Source organism: Cricetulus griseus, unplaced genomic scaffold (assembly GCF_003668045.3).
Source record: "Cricetulus griseus strain 17A/GY unplaced genomic scaffold, alternate assembly CriGri-PICRH-1.0 unplaced_scaffold_14, whole genome shotgun sequence".
Taxonomy (NCBI): Eukaryota; Metazoa; Chordata; class Mammalia; order Rodentia; family Cricetidae; genus Cricetulus; species Cricetulus griseus.
In genome coordinates, this window is record NW_023276853.1 from 303,149 (window position 1) to 315,183 (window position 12,035).

Consider the following 12,035-nt stretch of genomic DNA (forward strand, 5'->3'; position numbering starts at 1 on the left):
AGATTTAGACTGGCCTACAAGATATGTACCAAGTGGCAGGGATGTGTTGGCAATAACTAATGAGTATTTGACTGTCATACTGCCTCCTTCATTGTTGAAACCCATTTCTGACACTATTATTAGAGCCAAGACTGACAGTAAAATGGCCATTGGCTCTAGATAAAAATTTATTATTATTATTTCATTTAAGGAATATAGTGCTGATTAAATACTATATTGTTATACCCACAGATTTGTGCCTCAGTCGTCCTTCACTAGAGAAGCTTAATATTGAGATTAAGGAGAACTAAGCCCTATCTGGGATTATTTATCTTAACCCTCCCATCAGGGTGCAGGCACCTATGATTAAATGGAATAATTTGACTCAGAGAGAAGATAAAGGAAATAAACATTAAAAGATTCTAGTGAAACACAAGTTATCAAACAGTATAGGACCAACCAATACACAATTATCAAGTCTGTGACAGCAAGGCCAAAACCCACAACCAAAAACTTAGCTTGTTCATTGAAAGTAATTCCAAAGTCATAAATCTTTGACAAGGACATAAGTATGGTTCCTAAGCTTCCAGTAGTAGGAAAACCCAATTTTCAGCTTTTTAACTTCTTCTATTTTTATGAAATTTCTGATAATTTTTTGATAGAAAAAATGGACTGGGGAATCATGACATTGCATTAGAGTAATAAATCGATGGTACACAAGAAGGTAAAAAAATATAAATAACCTGAACCAGATATATTGTAAAAAGGTCCAAAACTATGGAAGGACACTAAACAAAAGTAATCCATTTATCACTGACACACATCAGAAAAATCTGGCATATGTTGCAACACAAAATAAAACCACATATATATTGCCAAATTGGAATAGGCATACTAAAATTTATCCAATCACTATTCTGATGAAATGAAGGAAAACCATGTAAAATCTTTAGTGTGCTGGATCCTAGTATGCAATTCTAAAAGAAATACTGGGCCTCCACTTCTAGCAAGGAGCAGGGAGAATCCCACTGCAGTTGTTGTTTGTTTCTTGTTTTGTATTCCACACATGAACCATTGATTCCTTTCAACTTACCCTGTCCCAGGCCTTCTGCTTCATCTATATTCACCATCCAGGGTTCTTTGTTTTCTTCAAGGCAGGTGACCAGCTCTGGTTTTGATTCAGAAAGGCCTATGAATGAGAAGAGATGTGTGATAATTTCTTTACATAATGTGGAAAAGAGTTGGGTTGTAACACAGTTGTGTACTCACTGAACTTAAAGGAACATAGGGAGAGACTCATAAGCGAAGTGTTATAAGTACATGTTTGACAGGTGTTTTTAATTTTTTATAACTTCAACTTCCCTTCCATTACACAATTACAAATATAAAACTGTTGGATTCAAACTGCCTTCACAGATTATTGCTACAGAATGAATACAAAACAAAGCAATACAAAATTTGATTGAGATAACTAATAGATAAATTAAAAGACCATTTAAAATGATTTAAGACAAATTGCAGTAAAGATTACATTCAACTATATTTGGGAATAATTGGCCACTGTGATTGATTCTTAGAAAACAATTCACAATACTAATAAAAGTTGATAGACATTCCTAGGCCTAAGCTGCAATCAGAAAATGATTGATTCTCACCTACAGAAACTAGGTTGCCATAATTCTCCAACATGACGTCTCTGTACAAATCCTTCTGAGAAGTATGCAGGCATTCCCATTCCTCCTTGGAGAAATTGATGGCCACGTCCTTGAAAGTCAACAGACTCTGAAAGCAAAATTGATTCCCTTTTGATGATGGTTTGAGACCTTATATGACCCAAAGGAAAGATTATTTAAAGAACTTTGTGTGTTATCAGTAATCAATCTGCAATTTTTAAATGTTATATATCAAAATGATTGATGTTGTGACTTTTTAACAGAGATCAATGTGACCAACATCTAAAATCCTCATGAAATCTGTGCCTTTTCTCAGTGATAAATACCATATGAAGTTGTCATCAGAAGGAATTGAGTATCAATATTCATCTCTAATATCAGAAATGTTATAAAGCTTTCAGAGCATGCATTGATATAGACAAGTCATACAAGAAAATAAGAGGCAAGGAAGAGTGGAAAACAAGATATAGCATAGAAATGAGAGTGTTAATACAGAATTTCTTCCAAAAAATATAATAAAACACAAAAACAGATTTCACACAATGAGGAAGTACAGTGATTATTGAGCTTTTTAAATGAAGCATTTCTCAGTGGACTGTGAACCTGTTACATCCTTGTGCATACATTTACCTTAGAGCAAGCCATCTGTCAGTCCCCTTCTTTATGGATCCTTTCAAGAAGTTTATCTTAAAGTTTTCCCTCCTGATACTATTCTGTGAGTAAGGCAAAAGCACCTTCATTCCATGCTACCACACTAAGACACTGGTAAGCAGCTTAATAATGTCTTCAGTTTGTGGCTTGTTCCACAACACAAATGAAAAACCATGAACTTTTACAGAGTGACAGTTACTTTTCCCTTTTCCTGTGTTCGGGGAATCTGTTATTCCAGCAGATGGTGGTTATCTCTTCAATGTAGGTTATTGACTTCAGCACCTGCTTTACATTTTGCACAGGCATTTTAAATTGAGTCTGATCATTAATTAAAACAAAACTGACACCTGTATTTGAAATAGTGGGTGGAATCTGAGTGGTAGCTACAGCTGAAAGAATTTCTCATGCTGGGCACATAATATGATAGACCTCCTACAGCCGTGGGGCAGTAGGAGACTGATGCCATATGTCAATATCTATTTCCACTATTCACAATTTTGCATTGTCTCTCAAGCTTATTTTGAACAGTAAATTTCATCTTTTGGATTCACTGTCAAATGCTATGTGTACTCAAACCTAAAGATGATATTCCTGCATCCAATTTAATACTTGTTGTTAATGAAGACACTTCAATTCCAACCACCCAAGTTTTTTTGTGTGGAAAATATGATTGTTTGCATGATCCATCTAAATATGAGTACCTTTTCTTACCAGTTCTTCTTGAGTTCATTTGTTCAAATATATACTATATGAACTCATATTATGTGATAATACACTGAGTTTCAAATGCATCCTATATTGATTATCTTGATTCTTTTAATGAATTGCATACTGTTAATTCACATTTCAATTTAATATAGAATATTTCATATTTCCTAATTGTTTTCTTGAATTTTTTCTAGGTTGGTAGATATTCAGAGATTATTGATTCCTGCCATGGATATGAGGTTACAGACCTGCAAGATGCAAATAGGGAGAGTTAAAGGTTTCTCACCTCATTGTCATATTAGTATGGACTAGATGGATAACAGTCTTTTTAAATAAATATTATTTAGATTAGAAATGACATTATTTTACATTTCAATCCCAGTTTCCTCTCCCTCCCATCCTCCCATCCTCCCCACAGAAGCCGCATCCCAACCCCCATCTACTCCCCAGAGAGGGTAAGGCCTTCCATGAAGGGTCATACAAATATGTGAAGTCTTTTGGGACAGGGCCTAGGCCCTCTCCCGGGTATCTCGGCTAAGAAAGTATCCCCCCATGGGAAATGGGCTCCGGATGTCTACTGGTGTATTAGGGATACATCCTGGTTCCAATGCCAGAGGCCGCATAGATTTCCCAATGCTCCTAATCACACCCATGTTTGGAAGGTCCTGGTTTCATCCTCTGTTGGTTGTCAGTTACCACATTCTCAGGTCATAGGTGTCTATGGGTTTTCCCAGTGTGGTTTTTATCCCTTTATTCGACTCTCCTCTGTCTCTGTAGCTGGATTCCAGGAATTTGGCTCAGTGCTTTGCTGTTTTTCTCTGCTTCTGCTACCATCAGCTACTGAATGAAGGTTTTAGGATGGGATTTAAGGCAGTCATCATTCTTAATATAGGGGAAAGACATTTAAGGTAGCCAATCCACTACTGCTTAGGTTCCTAGTTGGGTCATTGTTTTGGATTTTCCTTTAGCATAGACTTCATAAAGTGAGGCCAACATCCATACAGCTGCCACTCCTCGCTATGTTCTAGGTGTCATATGATCAGACCTATGAAGATTGCAGTGGGACAGCTATGGAACTGATGGAGTGGTTCCCCTGAATGACTTTGGTCACCTGAAGATTTTATACTATGGCAGAAATCTGTCTAATCCTATGTGGCACATTGGTGTTCTTTAAGCAGTAAGCACCTGTAGGAGAGAGGATGGCTGAGAGGGTAATGGCCTTAAATGCAAGCCTAGTACTTAGGTTTGAAACCATAGCATGATAGAAGTCACATGGAATGTCCAACCACTGTCATAGACACCTGTACAGAAAGAAATGGAGACCAGAGTATGTTTGGTATCTGTGGGGTCACACAGATTGGGGTATAATGACAATTTTCAAATGTAAAACTCAAGAACTTAATACTAAATCCTGTGTTTTCCCTCATGATATGAATCTAAGGCAAAATACACAAAATTCAGATAATTACACACACACCCCACACACAAAAAAAAGAGAGAATGCAAAATATACAAAAGAGGCATTGTTCTATTTTATTTAGTTAGTATAGGTCAGGCAAAAATTATAGGATACTTTGGAACTAGAAATATGTTAGGGAACTGACAAATGTCTCATCTTCTATGCTGAGAAATGACAATAAATATGACAACAGATGGAGAAATCCAGGAGTTACAAGCCACATTTTCAATGGCTTCCCGTTGTTTAGAGGCTATATGATTCTTCATGTGAAGATAGCACATCAATTCTGTAGCACAGCAAATCTCTGCTGAGGAAGGTCCATAGTTTAGTCTGATTTGTGGCAATGCCTCATATGCCGGTGATATGTGGACGACTGTCGGAAGTTACAGTTACATTTGGAGCAGGTGTAGGGCTTCTCTCCTGTATGGATTCTTTCATGAGCTAACAGATTAGTTTTATGGCTAAATGACCTTCCACATGTATTACAGGTAAAAGGTTTGAATGCCTGGTGTATCACCGAATGGACTTTGAGGTCTGATTGGTTAAAGAAGGACTTATGACACCTTTTACACAAAAAGGACCTCACCTTCTTGTGTCTCCTCTTGTGGGCTAAAAGCTGCGAGGGATATCTGAAAGTTCTGAGACATTCCACACATTGGTGTGTCTTTGGCACTCTGCTGCTTCTCTCTTGGACACTCTCACCTGTGTGGTCTGTCTCACAATTCTGAGAGTCTGCAGTCTTCTCTGCTCTGGTGATAATCCCTGGTTGTGGTTGCTCCACAGGAACCACAACCTCTGGTTGGTCCTTATCTTTGGGGACACTTACAGAAGATGATCCACAAATAGAAACTTGATGGTGCCTGGAACATCTAAAATCCTGAGAGATTCCATCAGAATCACCTCTCTCCTCAGTCTCGGGACAATTATATTTTTCAATAGTTACAAGTGAGTTCATCTCATTTCCAGGACTCCTATCGCTGGTATTTACTTTACTGAGATTAAGAGGATTGTTGTAGCCATCTCCACTGTCTTCACGTCCTGTTGAAATAAGACATTCTATGAAAGAGTGCCCAAGAAGTGGTTCCCAACCAACTTCCCTCCTCTGTACCACTTCTTGACACTCACCTGTTGGCAATAACTTGTTTAGTGGGCTCTGCAATGTCGTCCCTTTATTCTCCTGTGTTGATGTTGATGTTGTTGAGGATTTCATTTCTTTAAGAAGATTGATGACCTCGTTTAACGACATGTGCCCAGGAAATAGTCCTTCCTCTCCTTGCATGGAGACATGAAACTGTGCACAAAAAAGATGATCATAATCATTGAATCTGGAGATTAGAGAAAAGTAGCCCTCCCAATAATGGCATGGGATCACTGGAATTGGTTTAGCTCATTTTTCTATGTCTCTCGTCTCTTATGGTGTTATCCTTACATGCAGTTACTGTTCTCTAAAGTAACTATTCTCACTGTATTTTCAAATGTTGAGGCATTTTTCTCAAGGAAAAGGTAAGATTAGATTTCTTTGGTGTCCAGCCCTAACATTTCCTTCAAATGACTAGTGCATTGAATGATGAAAGATTAGGTTGGTCCAATCTGAAAAATGGGACCATACTTGTTAGTAAATTCTTCTGGTTGCAAGGGTTGTCTCCATCTCACCCAATGTATGGCAAGTATAAGAAAACATGGTGTCTTAATGAGAAGTCACCATGGCAGGGTAGGACAAATCAACAAGGGTGTGTGCAGAGGGGAAGTGTCAACGGAGCCTGTGAAACCACCAAAGCCTTGATTGTGGCTCTGCCATGTCTTTTGTCAGTTGAAGTGAGTTGTCTGCTCTGACAATGTTTTTCTGTTTAAAAACAACAACAAATGGTATGCTAGTGTTTCTTTGTATCTACTAAATCTGTAGCTAATAATTTTCACTTGGTATGCTACCCAGTATCTGTAGCTACTATTTTGTGCCCAGAACCTCTATATATTCTCTATATTCTTTCTCTGAGGGTGGCTGCTTCACTGGATGAAGCTCCTACTTTAGCAATAAGCTGCTGATTAGTCTTGTTAGATTCTTTCTGAAATCCATAGGGTATCTACAAAAAATATGCAATAGATGCCATTTTGATATCCTGACCTCAGTTTGCCAATTGTCGCTTTCTGCACTGATGCTGTTGACTCCTGCATTTTCACTCAGAAAGCTGAGGAGTTCCTTTCCCCCACTCTCAGCCAGTAGTCTGTCAGTGGCGCTTTTCTCTCCATATGTCAGTCACTTTGCTGTGTGTGGTGGGTCAATTTCCAATTTGAGTTTCTCTAACTTGTGTTTGAAGTGTAACTAGAACCATCATTTTCCTAAAAAACCCTTGGCATCTTAGCTGTATTATTAAAGGGTCTTGGTTACTTATTGTAGAGTCATTAACACAATTTACCCCTAACTGAAACACTTGTAACACATACAAGGACTCCACATAGACACATTGTCTCTGCTCTTAACAACATGACTGGATATCATGGAGGCATTTTACTTGGAATACATTTCAATCATGAAATTATGAATTAAAATGAAATCAAAGGAGTGAAATGTTCAATAAAAAACTGTGAAATTATAATTAGTGTATACATCAAGTTCCTCAAGTAAACAGCAGTGTGAAGTGGTGGATAATTTTTAAACAGCACTTGAAAAGCTAAGGAAGGGAACAGCCCTGACTTCTAGGCCCTAATTGGTATCATAGAACATACATCCAGTAACTGATGGAAGCAAATGCAGTGATCTACTGCCAGGCTTTGGGCTGAACTATGGTGGGACATTTTGAACAAGGGGGGTTAAGAGCATAATGTTGGAAACCATCGAGACAGCTGATGTGAACTAGCAAGTGCTCAGAGACAATGGACTCTCAATTGGTGAACCTGCTTGAGAATAAACAAAACTGTGCGTGACACTTATGTGGCTTGATCTATTTGAGAGCACAGTTTTAGAGGGAGCAATACATATCCCAGTACATAAACTGGCATTTGGAGTCAATTCCCTATTTGGGATACCTTGCTCAGCATTGATGCAGATGAGCACATTGTCCTTGTCTCTATTTGGTATGCCAGACTTTGTTGATTGCCCAAGGAAGGCCTTATCAACATTGAGGAGTGCAGGGCAGTGGGAAGGAGGCCAGTGGGAGAGAATGAATTGGGAGGAACTGGAGATGCCATGTAAAATGAAAAATGCATTTTATATTAAAAAGGATGGCAGGAGGAGTATAATTCCTGTGAGTCCCACTCAAACCAGTCCTCCATAATCAAAACCTATCTCAAATGAAAAGAAGGCAATCAAAAACAACTAACAACCAAGGAAACCAATCTAGAAATAAGCAAATTAAAAGGTTTAAAGCAATGAGAAGTGGTTTTAATAATGACATTTAAACTGGATAGCATTGGCAACATAGCAAACATCAATAGGTACAAAAAATGGAATAATCCCCTGTGTCTTATCAGACCACCATGCTTTAAAGTTTAAATTCAAAAACAACAGAAATTGCAGAAAACCTGCTAACTCATGGAAATGGAACAACATGCAATGGCACCATTCCTGGGTCATGGAAGAAATAAAGAAAGAAATTAAACAATTCCTAGAATTCAATGAAAATGAACTTACAACATACCCAATTGTACGGGAGACTTTGAAAGCAGCCCTAAGAGGAAAGTTCATAGCTCTAAGTGCTCACATGAAGAAACTAGAGAATAGTCACACAGAGAGTTGACATCAAAGCTGGAAGCTCTAGAACAAATAGAAGTAAATTCACCCTGGAAGAGTAGACCACAGGACATAAGCAAACTGAGGGCAGATATCAGTAAAGTCAAAACAAAGAAAACAATTCAAATAATCAATGTAACAAAGAGTTGGTATATGGAGATAATCAACAAGATAGATAAACCTCTATCCAAACTAACCCAAAGGCAGAAAGAGAACATTAAAATTAACAAAATCAGAAATGAAAAGGAGGACATAACAATGGAAACTGAAGAATCCAAAGAATCTTCAGGTCATACTTTGAAAATCTTTACTCCAAAAAATTGGAAAATCTAAAGGAAATGGACAATTTTCTGGACAGTTATCACTTACCAAAATTGAATCAAGAACAGATAAGCAACTTAAACAGACCTATAACTTCTAAGGAAATAGAAGCAGTTATCAGAAATCTCACAACCAAAAGGAGCCTAGAGCTAGATGGTGTCAGTGCAGAATTCTACCAGAAATTCAAAGAAGAGCTAATACCAATACTGCTCAAATTGTTCCACACAATAGAGGCAAATAGTTCATTGCCAACTCTTTTTATGTGTCTACAATTAACTTGGTACCCAATCTACACAAAGACACATCTAGAAAACAGAACTACAGACCAATATCCCTCATGAACATAGATGCAAAAAATAATCAAATAATGGTACAGAACCAAATAGACAATTCTCAATAGACGGATCTATAATGGCTGAAAGACACATAAGAAAGCATTCAGCATAATTAGCCATCTGGGAAATGCAAATGAAATCAACTCTGAGATACCACCTTACTCCTGTCAGAATGGCTGAAATAAAAAAACACCAATGGTAGTTTATGCTGTAGAGGATGTGGAGAAAGGGGAACACTCCTCCACAGGTGGGAGTGCCAACATGTACAGCCACTTTGGAAATCAGTATGGTGATTCCTCAGGGAAATGGGTATAAGTCTAGCACATAATCCACCAATTCCACTAATAGACATACACCTATAAGAATCACATTCATACAACAAGAACATCTGTTCAACGATGTTCATAGCAACATTATTTGTAATAGCCAGAAACTGGAAGCAGTCTAGATGCCCCTCAAGTGAATAATGGATAAAGAAAATGTGGTACATTTACACAATGGAGTAGTACTCAGCAGAAAAAACAATGGAATCTTGAAATTTGCAACCAAATGGATGGAACTAGAAAAACCATTCTGAGAAAGGTAACCCAGGTCTAAAATACAAGCAAGGTATGGACTCACTCATATTTGGATTTTAGACATAGAATAAAGAATTGCCAGCCTGCAGACCATGCTGCCAGAGAGGTTGGTATACAAGGAGGACCCTAAGAGAGACATACATGGACACCTGGCACAGGGAAAAGGGACAAGATCTTCTGAGCAAATTTGGAGCAAGGGGGAGCAGAGAGGGAACTAGGAGAAAGAGAAGGGGAGAAGAAGAGTGGTGAGGAAAACATGGTGGGCCTGGAGGTTGAGTTGGGAGAAGAACATAAGAGAGCAAGATAAGATAAAATATAGTAGAGGGAGACATTATAGGTTTAAAGAGAAATCAGGCACTAGGGAAATGTCTGGAGAGCTACAAAGATGACACCAACTAACAATCTAAGCAACAGAGGAGAGGCTATCTTAAATGCTCTCTCCTGATAATGCGATTGGTGACTAACTTATATGCCATCCTATGGCGTTCATTCAGCAGCTGGCAGAATTATAACCAGACACCCACAGCTAAACACTGAACTGAACTGGAATCCAGTTACCAGAAGGAAGAGCGATGAGCAAATGGGTCCATACCGGGCTGGTGAAACCCACAGAAACAGATGTTCTGAACAAGGGTGAGCTCTTGGTCTCCAGACTGATAGCTGGGAAACCAGCATGGAACTGATCCAGACCCCCAGAATGTGAGCATCAGTGAGGAGACCTTGGAAATCCATGGGGCCTCTTGTACTGGATCAGTACTTATCCCTACCATAGGAATGGACTTTGGGAGCCAATCCCTCATGGAGGGATACTCCTAGAGCTTAAACTCAAAAGGGTTGGCTTAGACCCTATCCCAAAGAGCATGACAGATTCTGAAGACCCCCATGGAAAGCTTCACCATCCTTGGGGAGAAAAAAGGGTATGGGATATGTAGGGTGTTATTTGGGGTGGCAGGGGAGGAGGGGAGTGACAGTGAACTGAGACTGACATGAAAAATAATTTTCTTTCTAATAAAAATATGTTTGTACGGGAAGTTTCAAGAATTTCACTGGTTGGCAATTTCTGGCAATTATTGATGACCTAGACATTGAAAAAATATTTGATGAAATTACATCTACATGAAGACTTTTACTTAAAAAACCCTGCATTGCAGCACCATAACTCATAAAGTCATTACTTGTTGGTATGTCTATGTTCATTATGTAATTCAGAACTATTTCATCATCATAAATCATGGTCTACCGCCATGCCAATTCTTTTTTATAAACAGGGAATCTTAATAGAATGTAGTAGACATTTTAGAAAACTATTAACTCACTAGGATCCCTCGTTTCTGCCTTCCAGGTTCTGGGATCAAAGGATTGTACTCACAGCCATAATTTTGAATGTGTGCTGAGATTCCAAGTCAGTTCCCATGATTCAAATGTAAGCACCTCCCTAAGCCAGCCATCTTAAAATCACAGTGTATCTCTTTCTAAACCTCCAAGGGATTTTGTCAAGTGTTTCTCCCAGTCTTTCTGCCACCATGTAAATTAATTGAATATAATTGTTAAAATCATACAATCCAAGGGCATGTTTCTGTTTCATTCCCATGAATGTAGAGTAGAAGAAAAACTCCATTTTAAATAGTTTGGTGTCGTAATACAGCCTAACCCCTAAAATATCTACAGCTTCCTAGTTTTCCCAACATGCAAATGATTGTCTTGACTCCTGACTTAATCATCCCTCACTCCAGGTACTCACCATTTTAGGAGGCTCCACACACTCATCTGTCAGATTTTCCATTAATTTCACCATGTTTCTTCCACTAGACTCCCACTTTTCTTTCATGGCCAACTTGTCCTTGTAGTGCCCAGTTTTAAAAAATTGCTCCATGACCAATTGAGAAATCATCTGTTCCTTGGTTTGCTTTTCTGGCTGCAACCAGGAGGTGAACATTTCCCAAAGATATTGTAACTCCTGCTTTGCACAGGAGCCATTGCCAATTGGGGGAATGTTCACCTCAGAAACTGGTGAATTAGAGTTGTCTTCTCTGAACTGCACGGGTGAAGCCCGTGTTGGGATGAACTCCGTTTTCTCTAATCCACAGTCATTTTCTGGTGACCTGGTCTCAAGTGATTCTCTCTTCAGTGAAGCCATTCTACTGGGAATCCTCAGGAGAATTCAACTATAGTATTCAAATATCTGTCTTATGATTAAGATCTGTAAAAGCAATGTGTGGATGTGTTAGTGCTAAAAATTAAAAGGATATACATAAATAAATCAAAAGGCAAGTAATAGCCTTGTCAATAATGGTTCCTGTTTCAGTTAGGGTTTACTGTTGCAGTGTTAAGCAATAATCATAACCATGACAACTCTTATAAAGGATACATTTCACTGTGGTGGCTCACTTACAGTTCACAACTTCTGTCTATAATGGAAGGGATCATGGAAACATAAAGACAGAGGTGGTGCTGGAGCTGAGACTGCTACATCTTTTTCTTGTTGATTTCCCAATAATTTCTTTTATGTTAAACCCATCTTTTCTCATTTTACATACCAATCCCAGTAACCACTTCATCCCACCTGCTGTTCCCCTCAGGTCCACCCACTGCCAAGTCCCCATC

At 38.5% G+C, this 12,035-nt stretch overlaps 1 protein-coding gene across 1 annotated transcript in view; it reads right to left on the minus strand.

The window, feature by feature from the left end:
- The window catches only part of LOC113839138 (zinc finger protein 879-like), a 48,371-nt gene extending 36,803 nt beyond the window's left edge, over positions 1-11,568 (minus strand). Inside the window, exons 1-4 of the mRNA XM_035453720.1 lie at positions 11,173-11,568; positions 5,596-5,761; positions 5,057-5,508; positions 1,639-1,761 (exon numbers count right to left, since the gene is read on the minus strand). Coding sequence (XP_035309611.1) covers positions 1,639-1,761; positions 5,057-5,508; positions 5,596-5,761; positions 11,173-11,568 — 1,137 coding nt within the window. The remainder of the gene's footprint in view (positions 1-1,638; positions 1,762-5,056; positions 5,509-5,595; positions 5,762-11,172) is intronic.
- Between the last annotated feature and the right edge of the window lie 467 nt (positions 11,569-12,035).